At 53.0% G+C, this 20,710-nt stretch overlaps 10 protein-coding genes across 10 annotated transcripts; 7 read left to right on the plus strand and 3 right to left on the minus strand.

Annotated features, from left to right (window-relative positions):
* The first annotated feature begins 163 nt into the window (after window positions 1-163).
* On the plus strand, window positions 164-1,172 carry BO95DRAFT_447101 (putative translation initiation factor IF3). The gene has a single exon (XM_025587545.1). The coding sequence runs from the start codon at window positions 612-614 to the stop codon at window positions 1,083-1,085; it is 474 nt and encodes a 157-aa protein (XP_025437821.1). The 5' UTR covers window positions 164-611; the 3' UTR covers window positions 1,086-1,172.
* Window positions 1,173-1,488: 316 nt separating this feature from the next.
* On the plus strand, window positions 1,489-3,008 carry BO95DRAFT_373409 (translation elongation factor Tu; the record flags this gene model as incomplete). Its single annotated transcript, XM_025583051.1, has 4 exons — window positions 1,489-1,654; window positions 1,717-1,745; window positions 1,823-2,085; window positions 2,144-3,008. The coding sequence occupies 4 exons, from the start codon at window positions 1,489-1,491 to the stop codon at window positions 3,006-3,008; spliced, it is 1,323 nt and encodes a 440-aa protein (XP_025437822.1).
* A 928-nt stretch (window positions 3,009-3,936) lies between these two features.
* On the plus strand, window positions 3,937-6,784 carry sey1 (dynamin-like GTPase SEY1; the record flags this gene model as incomplete). Its single annotated transcript, XM_025588426.1, has 4 exons — window positions 3,937-4,037; window positions 4,196-4,633; window positions 4,698-6,442; window positions 6,495-6,784. 4 exons carry the CDS (start codon window positions 3,937-3,939, stop codon window positions 6,782-6,784), a joined length of 2,574 nt encoding a protein of 857 aa, XP_025437823.1.
* Window positions 6,785-6,811: 27 nt separating this feature from the next.
* BO95DRAFT_273596 (uncharacterized protein) lies at window positions 6,812-8,436 on the plus strand. The gene is made up of 2 exons (XM_025581602.1): window positions 6,812-7,276; window positions 7,370-8,436. The coding sequence occupies exons 1-2, from the start codon at window positions 7,069-7,071 to the stop codon at window positions 8,221-8,223; spliced, it is 1,062 nt and encodes a 353-aa protein (XP_025437824.1). The 5' UTR covers window positions 6,812-7,068; the 3' UTR covers window positions 8,224-8,436.
* A 174-nt stretch (window positions 8,437-8,610) lies between these two features.
* Window positions 8,611-9,828, plus strand: BO95DRAFT_467931 (acyl-CoA thioesterase; the record flags this gene model as incomplete). Its single annotated transcript, XM_025589321.1, has 2 exons — window positions 8,611-8,733; window positions 8,884-9,828. 2 exons carry the CDS (start codon window positions 8,611-8,613, stop codon window positions 9,826-9,828), a joined length of 1,068 nt encoding a protein of 355 aa, XP_025437825.1.
* A 204-nt stretch (window positions 9,829-10,032) lies between these two features.
* Window positions 10,033-11,394, minus strand: BO95DRAFT_485586 (uncharacterized protein; the record flags this gene model as incomplete). Its single annotated transcript, XM_025590406.1, has 3 exons — window positions 10,033-10,567; window positions 10,626-10,995; window positions 11,056-11,394. The coding sequence occupies 3 exons, from the start codon at window positions 11,392-11,394 to the stop codon at window positions 10,164-10,166; spliced, it is 1,113 nt and encodes a 370-aa protein (XP_025437826.1). The 3' UTR covers window positions 10,033-10,163.
* A 1,308-nt stretch (window positions 11,395-12,702) lies between these two features.
* On the plus strand, window positions 12,703-13,532 carry BO95DRAFT_447109 (GNAT family N-acetyltransferase). Its single transcript, XM_025587546.1, has one exon. It carries the CDS (start codon window positions 12,835-12,837, stop codon window positions 13,291-13,293), a length of 459 nt encoding a protein of 152 aa, XP_025437827.1. The 5' UTR covers window positions 12,703-12,834; the 3' UTR covers window positions 13,294-13,532.
* Window positions 13,533-13,713: 181 nt separating this feature from the next.
* On the plus strand, window positions 13,714-15,521 carry BO95DRAFT_518059 (GFA family protein). The gene is made up of 5 exons (XM_025591940.1): window positions 13,714-14,217; window positions 14,302-14,379; window positions 14,458-14,504; window positions 14,558-14,747; window positions 14,812-15,521. Exons 1-5 carry the CDS (start codon window positions 13,996-13,998, stop codon window positions 15,127-15,129), a joined length of 855 nt encoding a protein of 284 aa, XP_025437828.1. The 5' UTR covers window positions 13,714-13,995; the 3' UTR covers window positions 15,130-15,521.
* Window positions 15,522-15,743: 222 nt separating this feature from the next.
* On the minus strand, window positions 15,744-15,938 carry BO95DRAFT_373527 (uncharacterized protein; the record flags this gene model as incomplete). Its single annotated transcript, XM_025583055.1, has 1 exon — window positions 15,744-15,938. A coding segment is annotated over one exon (195 nt), but the record flags the coding sequence as incomplete, so codon positions are not given.
* A 1,814-nt stretch (window positions 15,939-17,752) lies between these two features.
* BO95DRAFT_273763 (uncharacterized protein) lies at window positions 17,753-18,551 on the minus strand. The gene is made up of 3 exons (XM_025581603.1): window positions 18,454-18,551; window positions 18,145-18,405; window positions 17,753-18,094 (listed from the first exon to the last, which is right to left on the minus strand). Exons 1-3 carry the CDS (start codon window positions 18,517-18,519, stop codon window positions 17,879-17,881), a joined length of 543 nt encoding a protein of 180 aa, XP_025437830.1. The 5' UTR covers window positions 18,520-18,551; the 3' UTR covers window positions 17,753-17,878.
* Window positions 18,552-20,710: the final 2,159 nt, after the last annotated feature.

Genomic DNA, 20,710 nt, shown 5'->3' on the forward strand with positions numbered 1-20,710 from the left:
GAGGGACGGTACGGGAGTGGACTATGGGACACGGGGAGGCAAATGAGAGCGCGGGCGATCAACCTCTCGGCCTCTCAGCCTCTCAGCTTTCAGGGTCTCTCTCTCTCTCTCTTTGGTCTCCTGCCCATTGTGGCGCCTGTCATTGTGGCTGGTGGGCGGTCAACCTCAACCTCCCTCCTCTCTTCCTGTCACTTTGTCCGCATGCGTCCATTCTCATATCCCAAATTGTCATTATTATTGTCATTCACTTGCAGCCTGCTACGTCACCTTTATCTCCCAGGACGATTGAGCTGGTCTTTATCCTTCTGCAGCTCTTTGACTTCATTCATTCGGGTTTATCGGGTTCATCCGATCACAACATTGCGCTCGTCCATACTCCTGCAACAACTCCTGCGCCGAAAAAAATGAAGCACATGCGCAGCCTCCTCTCGACGGCGCAAGTCCTGCGCCAGGTCTTCTTTCCGCCTCAACGCCTCATCCGACCGCAATACCTCCGGCCTTTACCCATGGGCGTTCGAACAATGAAATGGAACCGTAAAGATTCCCAAAAAACAGAATCGAAGGAGGCAAGACTCATCAAAGACGAGGCCATTGTATCGGAATGGATCCAGATGGTGAACGAGAACAACACTTTGGACCCCCCAATTCGACGCTCGACTGTCCTCAATAACATCGACCGCTCCAAAGAGTTTTTGATCAAGGTCAGCGACGGAGCGGATGGCGCGCCGCCGGTTTGCAAGGTTGTGAACAAAATGGATCTGCGGGAGGCCGAGCGTGCCAGAGCCAAGGCAGCCCACGTCACCAAGACCTCCTTCAAACAGGTAGAATTGAACTGGGCTATCGACAACCATGATCTTAGCCACCGCCTGAAGAAGATTACCGAATTCATTACCAAAGGCTTCAAGTTGGAGGTTGTCTTGATGCGGAAGAAGGGCAAACGAGCCCCCACGGCGGAGGAAGTCAAAAACCTCATGGACAAAGTGGTGGAAACGATCAAGGAGGCCAATGGCATGCAAATCAAACCCATGGAGGGAGAGCCAGGGCGGGCAGTTACCATTACTGTGAGGAAGAAGCCCGACCAGTAGCCTGTTGATGCAGCTACCCCGGTAGAGAAGGTCACGCTTGTGTAAATCGGCCAGTATATACAATTGTATTATATGAATCTTTCCCTTACAACAACGCAAGCTAGGCTTTGCACCTAGAAATTGTACAAGCGCTATCCACATGGTACTCAGTACTCTCAGACTGAGGTCAGGTGTATCTACTGTATGCTTCCAAGTTACTGAGTATTTGCGGGATGTTCCTGGCCGACTCCGCAATGCTGCGAGCATGATTGGCCTGAGGCTGAGTCAGCCGCTCCCTAGAATTTTCCGGGCTTGATTAAGATCCTCCTCCAAACCTTCCCGGTCCGGCTGGTTTTGATTTCTGTCCATCGCGTTCCATTTGGTTTCCCTTCCTGTTGTTGTTTTTCCATCGCAGGTAGCCATCATGTCGAGCCTTGCCAGAACTGCCAACCTCTTGCTGCGCTCCAGCCGGGCGTCTATGTTGCGTCCCCGTGCTGTCAACCCCATCCAGCATGTCTTTGCCAAAGACAAGCTGGCTGCCCGCGGTCTGGCAACTGCTTTCGAGCGTACCAAGCCTCACGTCAACATCGGTATGCTCTCTCCATCAGATTCATTGATCTTTCGTGCTTTCATACTAATAGATATTCAACAGGTACCATTGGTCACGTCGATCACGGCAAGGTTAGCACAATCTTTCTCTCCCATCACCCTTCCCTCTCCTCAATCTGGCCCCGAAAACTTCTCACACTCCGAACCAGACCACTTTGAGTGCTGCCATCACCAAGCAGCAGGCCACCAAGGGTCTTGCTAGCTTCCTCGATTATGGCTCTATCGATAAGGCCCCTGAGGAGCGCAAGCGTGGTATCACCATCTCCTCTGCCCACATCGAGTACGCCACGGAAGCTCGCCACTACTCCCACGTCGACTGTCCTGGTCACGCCGATTACATCAAGAACATGATCACTGGTGCTGCCAACATGGACGGTGCCATCGTTGTCGTTGCTGCTTCCGATGGTCAGATGTATGTTTGCCCTTCGGTTTCTGGTCATGGAATTGTACTCATACTCGTTTCTCCGCAGGCCTCAGACCCGTGAGCACTTGCTGCTCGCCCGTCAGGTCGGTGTCCAGAAGATTGTCGTCTTCGTCAACAAGGTCGATGCTGTCGATGACCCGGAGATGTTGGAGCTCGTCGAGTTGGAGATGCGCGAGCTTCTCACCACCTACGGTTTCGAGGGCGAGGAGACTCCCATCATCTTCGGCTCTGCCCTCTGCGCCATCGAGGACCGTCGCCCTGACATTGGTGCCGAGAGAATCGACCAGCTTCTCGAGGCCGTCGACACCTGGATCCCCACTCCCCAGCGTGACCTTGACAAGCCTTTCTTGATGTCCGTTGAGGAAGTCTTCTCCATCCCCGGTCGTGGTACCGTCGTTTCCGGCCGTGTCGAGCGTGGTCTTCTGAAGAAGGATAGTGAAGTCGAGATCGTCGGTACCACCAACGAGGTCATCAAGACCAAGGTTACCGACATTGAGACCTTCAAGAAGTCCTGCGACGAGTCCCGCGCTGGTGACAACTCCGGTCTCCTTCTCCGTGGTATCCGCCGTGAGGATATCAAGCGTGGTATGGTCGTTACCGCTCCCGGCAGCGCCCGTGCCCACGACAAGTTCATGGTCTCCATGTACGTCCTGACCGAGGCTGAGGGTGGTCGTCGCAGTGGATTCGGTGTTCAGTACCGTCCCCAGCTGTACATCCGTACTGCCGATGAGGCTGCCGAGTTCAGCTTCCCCGACGGTGACCAGACCCGCCGCATCATGCCCGGTGACAACGTTGAGGTCGTTGTTAAGACCCTCCGCCCCCTGGCTGCTGAGGCCGGTCAGCGCTTCAACGTCCGTGAGGGTGGCCGCACTGTCGCCACTGGTCTGGTTACCCGTGTGTTGGACAAATAGACAGCTGGGACCGACTGGCTACCATGTACTATGAACAAAATCTTGTCTGGGAATTCTTATAATGTTTGCACCATCCTTGCGGCGCGGGTATCAGCGAAGGAATGAATCTGGGAATACTGGATTCACTCGTGATGGTGGGTAGTTCCGGAGTTTTCGAGACATATCTATGTATCATGTATTGTATTTGAATTGTTTGTAGACTCGTTATACCTTCTCCTCTCTTTCATTCTTTTCTTTCTCTACTTGTTTTTGCCTAGGGATGTCAGTTTGAACATGACGTTGAACATGTAAAGGAATGATCTATCGTACGATCCATAATTATGAAGGCACGGGCATGAAAATATGGGCTCCACCTCCTCGTCTTCCATAAATTGGGTCGGACAGGATCACTGACAACCCCTAAACCCAAAGCAGCAAAAACCGGGATCGGGGGGTGGGCGGTGGCGGCCTGGATGCTCAGGCGACGAGTCCACTAGACAAGACAACCGACCAAACAAGAAGAGGGAAAGGGTCCCCATCCGGCTCTCTCCTCCTGACCTCCAGCCACTCTACGCTTCCCGCTTCCCAACAACACATGAACTAAACTCCCTCCCTCTCTGATCAGCGGGGCGTTCTCTCTTTTTCTCTTGCCTTGTGATTGTGCTCCCCGTCTCCCATGGTGATCGACTTCTGACCTCATTTTACTGTCGGTTCCCTCCTTGCATCCTGCCCTCAATCCGTTTCGTCTCATCTTGTACTACTACTTCCTCCTCTCGCCACGGTCTCCGCATCTGACGTTCCCTATTCTATTTGCGCTTCTGGTAGTAGTGCTTTATTACGACTCGCCATACTATCACCCATACTCCTCGAAACAGACAGTCATATATCAGACTAGAGCACGCTTCAGTTTTATCGTCTGGCGCGCCGCACCAACGCTAGTCATTCCGTCATGGCGACCAACGGCCATTTTGCCTCGCTTGGCAACGGCAGCAGCGACAAGACTGCGTACGAGCATGGCGTGCAAGTGATTGATGGCGATAAAGAGTTCAAGTATGCTATTCCATTCTTCCCCTAGTGCCTTTCTGGGTGGCAATCTGTGGTTCGATCTCACGTACATTTGGGCTTGCGATTTCCAAGCTGTTCTCGTTAGGGGACGATGCCACCTGGCGTGCACCTGGCGCAGTAGGCTAACCCCAGAATCATTGCAGTCCCAATCTATCGAAATACCTAAGTCTTGAAGATGTCACCCATGCGGGTTTTAACTATCACCTCATTTCCGTGTTCGGGTCTCAGTCGACGGGCAAATCCACGCTACTGAACCACCTCTTCGGTACGCATTTCTCGGTCATGTCCGAGCTGGAGCGTCGCCAGACGACCAAGGGTATTTGGTTGTCGAAGAACAAGAACGGCGGGGACAAGTCGATGGCGGATAACATCCTGGTGATGGACGTCGAGGGTACAGATGGTCGCGAGAGAGGCGAAGACCAGGACTTCGAACGCAAGAGCGCCCTCTTTGCGCTGGCGACCAGTGAAGTCTTGATTGTCAATATCTGGGAGCACCAGGTCGGTCTGTACCAGGGCGCAAACATGGGACTGCTGAAGACGGTCTTTGAGGTCAATCTGCAGCTGTTCTTGAAGGATCGCAAGTAGGTTTCCTTTGTTGGAACCAGGTTACCGTTACACGCGCTAACTGCCCTTCGTTTGATATAGCACTACTCACCGATCTCTATTGTTCTTTGTGATCCGTGATTTCGTTGGCAATACGCCCCTGAAGAACCTGCAGAATACTTTGATGGAAGATATGTCGCGACTGTGGGACTCGATCTCGAAGCCCGCCGGCTTGGAGCAGTCGTCCGTCCACGATTACTTCGATTTCCAGTTTTACGGCCTCCCTCACAAGAGTTACCAGCCTGAGCAGTTTGTTGCCGAGACCAAGAAGCTCAGCTTGCGTTTCCGTGAGGACCACAAAGATCCGAGTCTCGATCCCCGCAAAGGCGAGTTTTCCGATGGTGGCGTCTTCCTACCCGAGTACCACCGCAGAATCCCCGCCGATGGTTTCTCTAAGTATGCGGAGGGCATCTGGGACCAGATTGTCAACAATAAGGACTTGGACCTTCCAACCCAGCAGGAATTGTTAGCGCAATTCCGCTGCGACGAAATTCTTCGGGAGGTTATGCTCGCCTTCGACGAGGCTATTGTTCCCTTTGAGGATAAGCAGTCGCAAGCGGCTCGTCTCGGTGAGCCGGAGATCCTCGGTGGTTTGGGAGCCGCCATGCGAACATCTCGCAGTAAAGCGTTTAGCAGTTTCGAGACCGAGGCCAGCCGCTACCACAAGGGTGTTTACCTGCGCAAACAGGCAGAGTTGGAGGAAAAGATTGACACTCGCCTCAAGGCGCTCTTCCAGGGTCAACTTGATGCCATGCACAAGACTGGTATCAATGAGTTCACTGAGGCTGTCTCCGGCACTGTCAAGGCGGGTCAGAAGAAGGGTACTAGCTATGACTTCGCAGAGATTGTCAATGAAGAGGTGTCTAAGGCAATTCAGAAGTTTGAGGAGGTCGCGCGCGCCACTGTTGTTGAGGGAACTGCCTGGAGCGATTACCAGCAACAGCTGTCGCTGTATGAGAAAGAGCTGGCCGACGTCAGCGCACGGTTGCGGCGGGAGGAGATGCGGCGGCTGGCCACTCGAGTTGAGCGGTGGGTCCAGTCTCGTCTGGGAGAGTCGGTTGGTCTGGAATTCAATGCGCTTGGTTCTGGACGCGCCGGCGGCGGTGCACCTGAAGAGGGGGACAAGCCTGTTGAGAAGAAGTTCTGGGACCGGGTCTGGAATGTGTTTGTTGAGACGGTCCTTGATGCCGAGCGCAGATTTACCGACCGCGCTAGTAGCTTTGATGCCAGTTTGGAGGAGGTTGATGTTGGTCTTTGGCGGCTGCGCCGGAAGTCCTGGGGCGTGCTACGGGCCAAGATTGAAGAAGAAATGTTGGAGGGCAACTTGCTGCTGAAGCTGCGCGAGAACTTCGAGGACAAATTCCGCTATGACGAAGCTGGTGTCCCCCGGATCTGGCGCCCTACCGACGACATAGAGGGTATCTATACGCGGGCTCGCGAGTCGACTCTCACGCTTATTCCCCTTCTAGCCCGGTTCCGTCTCGAGGAGACGTCCGCCCCGCCTCCGTTGGATCGCTGGATCGGTCACACTCCCAGCTCTTCGACCCCGGCGGACGAGGAGGACTTGCCGCCGATTGGAGGCGTGGATGAGGAGGAAGGCAAGAGCCTAGAGGAGGAAATGACGATGCTTAGCGAGGCCAAGCGCCAAGAACTGACGGTGCGGTTCAAGAAGGCGGCGGATGGAGTCTATGTCGAAGCCAAGCGGAGTGCCATCGGGGGCATGACGCAGGTTCCGCTATATTTCTACGGTATCCTCCTCGCGCTCGGCTGGAACGAGATCATTGCTGGTAAGTGCAATTTCTGTGTTGCGTACGAAAGATCATCGCTAATTAGCCACAGTGCTTCGCAACCCCGCCTACTTTTTCCTGCTGTTTGTTTGCGCAGTGGGCGCATATGTGACTTATCAGCTTAATCTGTGGGGCCCCATCATGAAAATGACGGAGGCGGCCTCGAACCAAGCCATGGTGGAGGGCAAGAGACGCCTGCGCGAGTTCCTGGAGTCGTCCGACACAGGCCGTCAGGCAATTGCTATGTCGACGCCGGGCGGTGCTGGGCGAGGTGAGCAGCACGAGATGTCCCGTCTTAACAAGCAAGGACAGAGTGTGCAAGAGGATGAAGATGACTTGTGAGAGGGAGGGGATACTTTCAGTTGCATTCTTGTATTCCATTATTTGTGTATTGTCATTGTCTGAATAGATATTATATCACAGCCTTGAAGAGCTGTTTATGTACTGTACACCGCGCAGTCCATGTTTAGAGCTTGGCTCTCGCCCGGACTTAGTCCGATTCCCCGCCTTTCTCAATATCGCCCCCTCATTTAATTCTCAAGTCTCCGCACTTCTTCGGATTGTAAACTACTTCCCTGTTGGTATACCATCTGCTACCTCAAACCTTGGATGACCTTCTATGATCTATGATGTCGGAATTCAACATCCCAGAGAAATACGATGACCTGCCGGACAAGCGACGATACTGGCCGGCGGCGCCGGGGTCGCGCGAAGAGGGACTGGGCATGCTACGACTATTGACTCCGGAGGTCGTCGCCAATGCTGCCCAAACGCAAATCCGGACTGGCGAACGCGTGTGTCTGAATTGGGACCTCGAGAAGCTGAATCCTCCGGGTTAGTGTCTGGCTCGTGGAGTTGAAACCCAGAATTAATCACCTTATTATCTGCTTACGCCGCATACTAACTACGTCATCGCATGGCCCACAGGCTTCAAGCGTAAGCCCTTCGAACACAAAGTGAAGTGGGTGGCGGAGGGCGTTGCCTTTGACGACGAATATCACTTCAACCCGCAGCAATCCTCACAATGGGACGGACTGCGTCACCATAGTGCGCCGCCGCCGCCGCCGCCAGCTGGCACAGAGGAGGACAGCAGTAGTCGCACAACATCAACCACCACCACCACCACCACCACCACCACCACGACCGGCAGGGCGAACGAACAGGTGTTCTACGGTGGCACGACGGCGGCCGAGATCCTGGACCCCAAGTCCGCGCGCATCGGCATCGGCCACTGGGCGAAGGAGGGGATCGCGGGCCGCGGGGTGCTGATCGACTACTGCAGCTGGGCGCGGGAGCAGCGCGGGGTGACGGTGGACGCGCTCAGCCGGCACGAGATCTCGCTGGACGAGGTGCAGGCGATCGCGCGGGACTGCGGCATCGAGTTCCAGCGCGGGGACATCTTCTTCCTGCGCGTGGGCCTGCCGGCCACGTGGGACGCGATGGGCGACGAGCAGAGGGCGGCGTACAGCCGGCAGCCGACGCCGCAGCATGCGGGGCTCGAGCAGAGCGAGCGCGTGCTGCGCTTCCTCTGGGACCACCACTTCGCCGCCGTCGCGTCCGACGCGGTCAGTTTCGAGGTCTACCCGCCGCTCCGGCCGGAGTGGGACCTCCATCACTACCTCCTGGCCGGGTGGGGGCTGCCCATCGGCGAGATGTTCGACCTCGATGGGCTCGCCGAGATGTGTCGGCGGCTCGGGCGGTGGACCTTCTTTGTCTCGAGTAGTCCATTGAATTGTGCGCAGGGCGTGTCGAGTCCGCCGAATTGTATGGCTATTTTTTGAGTGGAGAGGTTGGATTTAGGTTGGATTTGAGGTTGAGGTTGAAGCTGAAGATGAAGCTGTTATGTTTTTTATGGTTATAATGGGTTGGTCGATGGTGGATGGATGGCTGGATGAGATAAGCACAATCAAACCTCCACGTGCCTCGGCTTAACACGTTATCTCCATCGCGTCTCATTTTTGGGAATCGCATCTCTCAGGGGAACGAGCACCTGTTTTTTTCGCGGCGGCAGGGTTTCGACTGTCATTCTTTCTCTTCACACAGGCGGCATTGTCGTTAGTTTCGCCTGTCTTTTTGAGACGCCTTGACGCTAGCTTGTTTTTTGCCATTGGTGGTACCTGGGATCTATAGCATAGCTAGCTAGCTAGCGATAATCGACTACCGTCAACATGGCTTCCCTGTCCACTCTTTCCCACCTCCTCCAGGAATGCATCTCATCTCTTCTCACCTGGAAGGCACTAGCCCTGTTTCTTGCACTGATCAATTTGAAGAATCTTCCTCTGGTCTGGCATGTAAGTGCATGCATGCACTCTTTCCCCCTCATCCTCGCAGCGCAGCGCAGTCTACAAACAACATCGCCTTCAATCAACCAACCACCACAACAACCTCTCCATCACCCTCACAAAAAACCAGCATACTAACCCCAACCTCTTATAAAACAGGCCCGCCTCGCCCACCACCTCTACCGCAACATCCGGCGCACCCCGCAAGACCCGCACCACCCAGCCTCCACGCACCCGCCGCCGCACGCGACGCACCCGATCTTCCTCCCGCTGACCATCAGCTCGCGCACCCCGATCCTGGAAACTGACTACAACTTCCACAAGTCCAACAGCACCTACTTCTCCGACCTGGACGTCGCGCGCACCGCCCTGGCCACCCGCATCTTCACCCCGGGGTCGCGCATCGTGAACCGCGACCTCGACGCCGAAGCCGCGGCCGCGTCTTCAGCATCATCAGCATCATCCGACGGGAAGGAGAAGAAGCAGCTCCCCAAAGGCGGAAGCAAACTCGGGCTGTACATCGCCCTGGGCAGCGTGTTCTGCAGCTTCAAGCGCGAGATCAAGCCCTTCGAGCGCTATGAGATTACCTCGAGGGTGATCGGTTGGGATCAGAAGTGGGTGTATATGATTAGTTATTTTGTGAGGCCCCAGGTCGGAAAGAAGGGGAGGTTGTTGGCTACCGCGCTGAGTAAGTATGTGGTTAAGAAGGGACGGGTGACGGTGCCCCCTGAGAGGGTGCTGAGGGCGAGTGGGTTCTTGCCGGAGAGGCCGGTGGGGTCGGTGGGTTCTGGGAGCTTGACGCCGGGGGAGAGTGGGAGTGGGAGTGGGAGTGGGAGTAGGAGTGAGGAGGGGCAGTTGTTGGATGAGGGGATTACGGCCACGGCCACGGGGGTGGATGCGGCGGTCGTGAGAGAGGTGTTGCTGGGTGCTGGGGATGGTGATGAAGCGGCGAAGGAGGAGCAGAGGGAGAGGAATGTTCATTCGTGGAATGAGGAGGATTGGCCGTGGGAGAGGATCGAGGAGGAGAGGTTGCGTGGGTTGAAGGTTGTGGAGGGGTATGCTGGCTTGGATGCGAAGTTGTTTGAGGAGTGGGGTGGGGAGTGAGTGGTTGCTTGCATAGAGTTAGACTTAGATTTCGGGCTTTCTTTTATGGGATTCGATGTAAAATGTATGATTTCGGCTTGGCTGGGGGTGATGGTTGGTCTTGATATTGTAGTTCGCTGCATTAGTTGTTGCACGAGAAGGGATGCTGCCGCTGGCTATAAACGTCTACGAACCCAAGGAGAGTATATGAATAATCAGTGTATTCTTTTCGCGGGCGTGCGAGGCCAATAGAACTTCAACTCAAGCGAGCCATAGCCAAAATGGATCACCTTCAGCAAATCTGTCCGTTAGCAAGTTCGACGCAATGCACTCCCCCATCGGAGTGGAATTGTTTCTCATGACTCCATTGTCCAGACTAATTCTGGCTCCACAACAGAACTGCGCTTGTCAACCCTCTTCATGATTGCCGGCCACAAAGACCATCGAACTATAGAGGCTGGTTCCTCATCGCCTCCACCAAAAATCATAGACTGAGGGTCAAACATCACTCCCAGTGGACTGCAGCAGAAGAAGAACCGTTGTTTCTGCTGGCTCAAAGCATGCCTGAGATCCGCGCATTTCCACAGCAGTCCTCGAAGCTGGCCCTGTCTTTGTTCTTCTTGAGTGGAAGAAAAATCCGCGAGTATTCTTTCAGCGTTCCGGACGGTGCGGCTGATCACACGCTCGCATCGACGACCTGAGCCCGCCTGGATTGCCACGCTTGTAGCCATCCTCCACACATTGAGCTCAATCTCTGAACCTGCTGAGACTTAGTACTGACTCGTATATGTCAAGACTTCCAGTCGCAAGATACGTACAGTTGTCTCGGACGTTGAGTTCTATCTTAGACAGAAAATCTCCCAGAGGGTTTTCAGGCAACCAGAAGTGGTAGGGTTCAAATATCTCAGCATGGATAAGACTGGCGGCAGTGGCATGAACCCAGGCCCGTCGCTGGGGCGCGTTGAGCTGCCCGTCTGCCTCAATCGATTCTGGTTTTATCTTTGCCACATCTTTGAAGTTGACTTTGACCCAGTTGTCGAGGAGTTGATTCAGCCGGCGCATCTGATTCACAATCAGATCATCCCCCAATAACTTGAAGGTGCCAGTCTGCAGAGCATTCAGTTTGGAGTACAAGCGATCGAGCTCTTCCCGGTGACGTCCGTCCCTCGCCATCGCTTCCTCACGTGCCTGGAGCAACAGGCGTTATTGTTGCTGGATTATCTTTCGGTCTGCCAACCGCTGCCTGACTAGACCTTGGTAGCGCTCTTGCCAGACTTGTTCTCTCCTCTCTTTCTCTTCCTCTTCCTTTCGCACCGCTGCTTCTTGCTTCGCCAGCTGCACTGCTGTGTTTATCTTATGCATGGATTCGGCTTCCTGCTTGGCTATCATTTGCCGCTTGACATCCTCCTTTGAGAGCCAGAAAGGAAGTGTGTTAAATTCTGAACTTCGCTTAGCGTGGTGACGGAGCAGCCGGATGGTTTGAACATCACTCACCGGATGCGCTGGCGCCGTTTCGTCGCCCAATTCCTCGACTGGCTTTGATTCTGCCAGCATTTGATTCATCATACATGTGCCGTTCCTTGGCATCTTCATTCAGAGACTCAAGCGGGCTAATCGGTCCAGTCCTCGGTTGTATCGGAGAACAAACCGGTCAGAGTGTCATTTTACCGTCTACTGGAAGCAAGTCCAGAACACGGGCTGTGTGTGAAGGAAGACCTTTTGTTCTCCGACAGTGACAGAGCCCCAGCCGTGAGCAATCGTGAGTGTCGCACAAGTGAATGATAGTCTTTTTTTACTTACCAGCCATAGAGACCATGCGGCTATGCACCGTGGAAGCAGATCTCAGCCGGATTCCTAGGGATCTCTTTGTTAAGATGTGCAATCTCAAGGGCGTTGAGTATTATGAGGTTTATTATGATCTAGTCATGATTCCTACATCTGCTTCTCTGTTGTTCGAGCTGGAATTCAACGGGGTGCGCTACGGCAGTGTTCGCTCCAAATACTGATGACCAATGGGCCACCGAGGCTCGGTGCCATTTGTTGCATTTAAGTGGGTTGCTTTGTATGCTTATAGTTTGCGTTTGCTTCGCTGGGTAGATTCGCTGGGCAGAATAGATTCCGAACTATAAGATTTTGCTTAGAGCCCTTCTTGTGAGGATCCTTATGTGTAAAGATTGATCATGAGCTGCTCTGCGTTACACGGTCTATGCGATAAAGAATTTTTCGGGTCAACCTCCAGCAATTGAAGGGGGTGACTCTACTGTCGTGGAGAGTATCAATTGTCTTAGAACTTTCGGTTGTTGATGGCTTTCCCTCGAACCGACTTTTCTCAGTGATAGATACAACAGAGGTAATGAGTAGAGGATCTTGTGTCTTTATACCTAATTACTCTCCATGAGTATCTCGGCTAAGGAACTCAGCGGAGAGACCCTAAAGAACTTTGATCAGGAAGTCAATAAGAATGAGAAAAAAACTCCGATAGCAACATCTTCAGCGGTATAAGACTCAACAGCTCTACTGTAATAGTGTTCCGCAATTCATTTTCTCAGAGAGACTAGATCTAGTGTTTTGTGCTGGCCGAGGTGAAACCCGAGAGACAGTTGCCCATAGAACTTGGAAGTGAGAGGGCCATACTGGGAAATATTCCGAGTTAGATAAAATCAACTCAAAGAGAAATCCAACACAAGGATCAAGACTGCTGTTGTTGTGTGAGACATTGAGACTGGTAGTGCTATGCTGAACATACAAAAAGCTTCTTGTTCTGAAGCCTGTACCCTTGATATGATATGTGTATCTACTGATACTGTAAATAGAAGATAAGAGATGACAAAAAGTCTAAAATAGAACATAGATCTCTTCAAATTGTTGATTATACCATGATAGTATCAAAGTTTATTCTCACGCCAAAAGCGGTATGACTCACCCGTCAAGCTTACTATCAATCAACCATTCATGCCACGCTTTCATCAACAAAAGCCCCTTGTTGCATCTCATCGAAGCCAGCCAGCTCCTGCATTTCCGTCCATCATGCTCATTAAACTCGACGACCTCTCCCACCCGGAGACCCGCGCCCTCCTGGCCCTCCACATCGCCGACCTCCAACGCAAATCGCCCGCCGAGTCCTGCTACGTCCTCGACCTCACGGCCCTCCAGCAACCCGCTATCTCCATGTATACGGCCTGGCACGGCCCGGATCTCCTGGGATGCGGCGCGCTCAAAGAGCTCTCCCCGACGGCGGGCGAGATCAAGTCCATGCGCACGGCGGCGGCGCATCTCCGCAAGGGTGTGGCGCGCGCCCTCGTACAGCATATCATTCGTGAGGCGCGGAGGAGGGGGTATGTGTGGTTGAGTCTGGAGACGGGGACTGACAGCTCGTTTGCGGCGGCGAGGGAGTTCTATGCTGGCCAGGGGTTTGAGGTCTGTGAGGCGTTTGGGGATTATGTGCCCCGTGCTGGGACTTGTTTCATGAGGTTGAGGTTGGGTTGATGTGGGTTATTGGACGGAGATTTATTTGTGTTAAACAATAGCATATCGCTGGATATTTGGGTAATGGCGCCCGAGCCAGGCCGTGTTAATAGTACTTGTGCAGGGTATCATACTCACAAATTGGGGTGTAGGCAGTTACCTAGCGAAAAGAGAGCAGGTGTGATCGCTGTGAATGGGAGTAGCGCATGTACGCTTGAAATTTGAAGAGAACAAGCGCAACAATTGTTCTGAATGTACATACGTGAGCCACTGTGTTCGGTATGTCACTAGATTGACATACGCTAGTCAATTAGGTAGGCGATTGTTCCCGACGAGCACATGCTCCAGTCCCAACATCCGTATCGGAAGTAAAAGGCTATAGAGCTTGGACTTCGGCCTTGACTCTATCAGATTCAAGTGAACTGAGCTTCGCGCATATATCTCTGCTAATTACACCGTCTCTATGTTCCAGATACATCCCCACATCAAAGCGATATCTACCGGGATCGGATCCCCCCCTTCCATCTCACCACTCGAACCCTTGTCATCGTCGGATGTAAGACCGGTCGACCGGTCCTATAAATGGTTCTCAGCTCGGCGATAAACTGATAAGGCGTTGGACTGTCTTTATTCAAATTAAAAGCACCTGCGTCTTTCGTGATCCCCTCACCTCTAATCTCTATTTCGTTCAGGCTCGTCTCGGAAGCTCAATCCTCAGATACCATGGCTCAAGATGAACCAACCACATATCCAGGCAACTGCCATTGCGGCGCCGTGCGCTTCGAGATCCATCTCGCCAGACCATTTCAGATGACTTTCGCATGTCCGTGTAGACTCTGTGCGAAAACAGGCTGTCCATGGATCTTCGCCGAAGACAATGAGCTGAAGTTCACCAGGGGGCGCGATACCCTAGCCAGATACAAGTCGCAGAAGGGGGAGCATGAGGTACAGTGCCCCGAATCACCTGCCGGGATACAATCTTGGCCCCACGGACTTGACTTCTTTGATCTACTTGGTAACCTGTCCTAGTTCTGTGCTACATGCGGCACCCAGCTCACGGTCCGCAACCACCTTATCGTCTCAGGCCAGGCTCGTATAGGTGTCAGCGTGAGGCGTCCGATCCTTTCCCCTGCAATCTGCAAACTGTCAGTATGTTTAAGTATCGCTAAGACGATCCCCTGGTAGGCACGAGCATTGCTGGACGTGAATCCGTTCCATCTCTCCGTGACCACGTAAGGCGCCAATTCCTCAACAGAACAGTGTATAAACCATGCTTAAATCCAAGCTCGGGCGCAGATTGCCACCCGCTCCCGAAGAACCGCAACTCGCCCGTCACCGAACCGCAACCGACCACCTCGGACGCCTTGGAGGTATACCAGGGAGGCTGTCATTGCGGTGCGATCCAGCTCACCGTGACGAGCCCGCCTCTCCGCCACGTCCAAATCAAGGAGGATAACTGCAGTATCTGCCAACGGGTTAGTCATCCCCCCCCCCCCACCTCCCCACTCGATTGATTTTGCTAGAATTGACGAGTCCAAGAACGCGAATGTCTGCATCTACCCGGCCAAGTCCGCCGTGGCGATTGAGGATCCCCGCACCCAGCTCCGGGAGTATCGCTTTGGCCGGCAATTCACTGGCCATCGCTTCTGCGGCGTCTGCGGCGTGCAGCTCTACACGCATCTGCATGGACCCCCGTCGGCGGTGGTGGTGAGGCTGTCGCCCGAGAAGCAGGAGCTGGTCAGGCGGAACTTGGATGTCGTGCCGGTTCGGGTCGCCGTGCTGGAGGGGGTAGAGTGGAATGAGATTCGGGTGGAGAAGGAGGATGAGGGGACCGAGGGGTATGTTTTGGGTGCCTGAGGGAATGGGGGCTAAGCTCCAGTGCGGACTGTTTAGGAATTGCGCGTGGGTATGCTGGGTAATGGTTGCCCGTGTGTGCACACATACTATACATGCTTGAGAAAACTGGCACCCCTTGCGATTCATGCGTGGTCTGAAGTCCCTTTGGCCAGTTGTTGCGGTCTGTTGCGCTCATAGCCCCCTTATCATCGCCTTCCTATCGGCCCAATCGGTCGAACATGTCTGATTCTCCCAGAGACAGTGGGTTATAGAGGATCAAACCAGCTTGGATATCATATGCGCATCATCTCGGTGGACCGAAAGTGCGGCAATATTCATGGGGCTGAAAACTGTCGTGAAACTCGTCCATAGTAAGAGCTAGAAGGAGACCAGATAGGGCTATCATATACGTCCACGGAAGAACTCAATCATCACTTTTCGCTTGCTGGGCCTCGATAACGAGGATAGAAGGCTTATTTTCTCCACCGTCTCGCGAGTCTTGACGTGATCGTGACTCAGGTTTCTCGCGTAGCCTGCATGTGCTCGCTGGTACATCCCCATCGCTTTCTGTTCCTTGTCCCTCCCCCCATGCCGACCATCAACACAAACTGAACCGAGCAGAAGCTAGGTACTAGTCAGCAGCCGATTGATTTTACGGCTGCGGAGGCTATACCGTACATGCAACTTGACAAGCAAATGAGAACAACGTTATGGTTGCTGATCGATCCAAGCGTATGGAGATTGGTGTCAGCCGGCCTCATTGGTAGTCCCTCATGTACTTCATCCAAAAGAGACTGGGCAGCTGCCATCTCGATCGATGAAGTGCAAACCTATGCAGGTCTATAGTCATCGTGGGCTAGCATAGCCTGCTTCTGTTGTGACTTGAATGTTGAAATCTTTGATCTGGCCTAGAGATAGGTTGAGAGGTTTGGTCGAGTAAGGTGATGCGGAGCTTGTAGGTAATCGGCTCATTCCCCCGCATTACCGCTCACACAAAAGACTCGAATTGTCCCTCTTCTATGCCTTCTCTCAAATTTGTGCTTCTTGCAATGCCACCTATCGCTATGTGTGAAGACTCTAGGATTACGATGGCTGCTAGCCTTGCATCACCTCAGCGACAGAGGAACTCAAATTTCCCAACCATTGTTCCACGACTAGCGTCAACTAATCAGGTGGATCAGCAGCTTATCGCTTATGGTGACAAGCCCTTACTTGTATTTCTGCGTATGTTCTGAAGAACAATCCCGCACACATCAACTTATTATTCGAAGCGAGCTGATTTATGGTGTAATGCCAATGTGATGATGGCCCGAAGCATGACACCCAGCCACGATGTGCGGTGTGTGATCATGTTATATGTTCAGATTGCCCGGCGGTCAAATAGTGCAAGAGCAGGCAGACCACTTGATCATCACAGGCTGCGGAATGATCTTAATATTAAACATTGTGCGTGAAGCAGGTTGAAATCAGTCAAGTCATCTGTATACAGGCTATCAATCCGTCAGATACTCATGGTTTCGTCTGTATCGGCTTCCTCGAGCGTGTTTAGTGCCAATGCACGCTGCCACCCGTCCGTAAGCAGCAGATCCTCGGTCTTTTAGACTGGCATGAGGAGCTCCAATGCCTTCTTCAGTGTGTTCTTCGATGCGTTCTTTAATATGTTCTTCGAAGTGTTGTTGTCATGCAAAGCCTGCTGAGGTTCAGTAATTAGAAGCATCCAGGCAGTTTGAAGCTGAGATCTGTGTAGCTGAGCACTTCCAGCGTTTCATGGGTGTTCTTCAGTCTCGGATCATGTCTCCAAATTCCCTGATTTGTCCGTGTAGGTTATAGCAGTCTTCCTTCGATGACTGGAGAGTGATTGTGTCTTTCGCTCTCAGGTCTCTCCCCTAGCTGCAAGTAAGAATTTAATTGAATGATCGCTTCTCCCTTCACGGAGAATGTTGCCTCTGACTGGTTTGGATATTGACCCTCATGCCCTCTCATTGAGGATATTTTCCGCCGGGGACGATATATTTGATGTGGCTTATGCTCGTGCCAAACAAGTCTCCCTTCAACCGTTTCGAGAAGAAGAAGCCCTGAAGGGGACTGTCTAAAGCTGTCAGCCAAACTGGTCTGGACATTCGAGTAGACGCAGTTAGCGATGGCTAGAGTAGAATGACAAGGATTGCATTGGAAGGTGCTCAAGTAAAGTGGATTCTGGATGGGCAAGTCGTCTGTGTGGTAATAAGCACAAACTGGCCAGATTCTTGGACGAGCACGTGTTTGTTATACCACGCTTGATGCATGTGTATCATAGGCTCTGGTGCTGTGAAGTGGAAGAAGGAATGATGGATGAATCCAACGGTCCCTCGATTGATCTTATCCATCACCTCTGTTTGTGCCGTTTGCTCGCAGTGGGAAGGATGCGGAGCCAACCTTCTTAGTCTACGTCTCTTTAGCATCAACCTCAGATCGCGGCTGACGTCTGAAAACGAACTTCATCTCTTCCTTGGGCTTCCTTCAATACAAAGGTCTCTATTATACCAACAAAGGATCCTTGTTCGAGCGACCTGTTCTGCGAGCCATATCCTCGACTCTACGCTCCAACCATTGTTCCACCTAGTCGTTGGTCAGTGGTTGCGGTGAGAACCTCCAGCTTGAGACTCACATTGATGAACTTGAAAAACACCCAGCTGGCGACAGACAGGAGCAGTAGCACGCCCCCAATAAGAGGGTACCAACGCCAGGATGGGTTATCTTCCAGGATATCCACATTCATACCGAATAAGCTCTAGACAAGGTGAGTAAACTGTTCTGCACTGCCACAGAGGGAATGCTCACAGAGGCGAAAGTCAAAGGAAGAAAGATAAACTGCGAAGATACAGCTCGTCAGTGCTATATAGGTCCTCTGCAGATGACATCCTACCGTAATCCAACTAAGTCGTTTCATACTAGTTGCCAAACTAGTCGATCGATGTGCTTCGTTAATCGACACCCATGCAAATTCCTGTACATATCAGCGGACAATACAGCGAAGATGAGACTGGAGTTTCTCACAATCTGAAGCAGGTCGCGGACCGTCTGCTCCAGCTTATCGATCTGTCCTGATATATCCCGTTCGAGCTCGGAGATCATATCCTGCATCTGCTCGGTGAATTTGCGCGTCTCGCTGAACCGCTGATACTGGGTGACAAAGTCTCGGACTTGGCTTAGCTGCTCCGCCAGCAATCCCTGAACGTGAGTCCATCGCTGCATGTGCTTGGCTATGGAATCAATGAGTCGATCATCTTTTCCCCGCGCAGACAATTGATGCGTGCGCTGCGGTCATCAGTACCAGCCGCCATCGAGCATATTGACAAAGCTTACCAGTCGTCCGAGATACCTCCTGGCCTCTCGGCAGATCATCAACCAGTCCTCTCGCCAAGTCTGCATGAACAGTTGCACTAGTTCAAGATCATTCTGTGGAATCCAACCATAAGGCAGATTGCTATAGTAGTGAATTGCTTTCGGTGGTGCCTCCAGCATTGCCCATTCGACAATTCGGACCGTGCCCTTCTCGTCATCGTCATCTGTGAGCAAGTCCCCTATCTTTATATCCAGTCGAATAAACAGTGTGAATGTCCTGCAGGGACTTTTATGTCCCAGAGAGAAGTTCATCTCATTAGGCGTTTCTGTCAGTGGGCAATACGTTTCCCAGACATAGTTCTCTCGGAAGAGCCTGTGCTCAATAGTCAAAAACAGAGGCACATAACAGTGACTGTATACGAATGACCTACATCAGATGGGTTTCGTCGACTGTCTTGGGCAATGCTTTGATCTCTTTCTGCAATACATCGGCTGTTAACCACCGGGCCTTTCTGCGTCCGTCCCGCAGAGCCACAAGATCAACAACTACACTGGGCTTGATTCCGCGGCTATAAGCCCCGAAGTTCAAACCCTCGTCGAGATCCAGCATGTTCAGCCGATGATTCATCAAGGCAATCAGGCCTGCCCGATCACCTTCTGGGATAGTCATGTCCATCACCGGGATCGAATGTTGGCCTTGGGTGGGAAGATTGCGTGACGGCATCAGGTTCACAGTCGGTTTCCCTTCACTACAAGGGCCGAACCAGTCCCCGTTCTCCAATTCGTCGATGCGAGCTTTGTGCTCCAAGAGAGCAGCCACGGTGGGTCTATCGGCCTGCTGGAGTGCCATCCTCATCAAGGGAATTGAGCTGTACTCGTCCTCTCCTTCTAGACTGGGCTTGTACCGTTCGAGGAAAGGTTTCAGTAGTCGCGAACGACCTTCTTGAATCATCACAGGCAAAGACACAACGTCCTTCTTTCGGTCTACATCATCCCCAACGCCCAGCATAAGCGTATCGGCCACTTCATAGTGGCTCCATTCCAATGCATAAATGAGGGGCGTTTTGCGATAACGATCAATTGAATTAGGGTCTGCCCATGTGGTTCTTAAGAGATGGTGGACCAGTTCTCGATCACCACGCTCGCTTGCCCATGCCAGGAACGTGCGTCGGGCTTTTGTCATGGGCTCAATTCCAGGGCCAGGCCCGAGCACGGTCAGCCACTTCTGAAAATCAACGTCGGGTGATATGACCCCATGCGCTAGCATACTTCTTCTGGCCGTGTTACTAACCAACCACCACAGAGGGATCTGTCCCTCGTGGTCTTGAATGTCTCCACTGGCTCCACGATCGACCAACAAGCTCGCGGCTTTGAGATGCCAATTCTCGGCCGCCCAGGAGAGCGGGGTCCGCCCTCGCCCATCTTTGCTATCCGGGTCTGCTTTACCCTTGTCAAGGAGGAGCGCGACGATCCGGTCATGGCCCCGTTCGGCGGCCCGCGACAACGGTGTGCGGCCCCGCAGGTCGGCCACCTCTGACAGCACGCCCTTTTGCAGGAGAAGCTCCACCATCTGCTCGTCACCGGCCTTCACGGCCCAATGCAAAGCGGTCTCGCCGTGCAGGTCCGCAAGGTTAGGATCGGCTCCACGGTCGAGAAGCAATTGCATCAACTGACCCGGACGATCGCGATCAGTAGCCATTTTCGCCTGCGCCAGGTCAAAGGATGCCGCCCAGGAGAAGGCAGTGCGACCAGTTTGATCTCGTACATCCGGAGAGACTCCATAGAGCAAATACCGTACCTCACTGAGCAAGCCGCGTTGGGCGGCTTGCATCAGTTGGGCTGTTCGGTCTTCATCCAGTTGGAGAAACGCAGTGATCGGAGGCACGGTCATTCTTCTTTGGTCACTAAACCATGTTATTATTGACTCGCCTTGCGAATCGTCGAAGTCGCGAAGTTGTCTTATGTTAGTGTCAGCCCGTCAGCCGGAGCTGCATATCGATCCAGCCGCTTATTGGTGGGACTATGGTGGAGGGAATGCAAGCCGCCGAAGAGGACCAATCCGAATACTGCACAATCTCATATCAGCCGACAATTGAGTTGAGCAGCACGTTCTGTTCTGAGAAGTTCGTGACATTTCACCGGTGTACCGCATTTTTCCTGCTATCTCAATCATACCTCCATCGCACGTATTTGGACCAAGCCGGCGATCTAAACAGCAACAGGAAAGGTCACGCCCTACGACTCAACGGGCCCAACCGGTGCCTGATCATGACGAATG

The sequence above is a fragment of the Aspergillus brunneoviolaceus genome (genome assembly GCF_003184695.1).
Source record: "Aspergillus brunneoviolaceus CBS 621.78 unplaced genomic scaffold BO95scaffold_81, whole genome shotgun sequence".
Classification (NCBI taxonomy): Eukaryota; Fungi; Ascomycota; class Eurotiomycetes; order Eurotiales; family Aspergillaceae; genus Aspergillus; species Aspergillus brunneoviolaceus.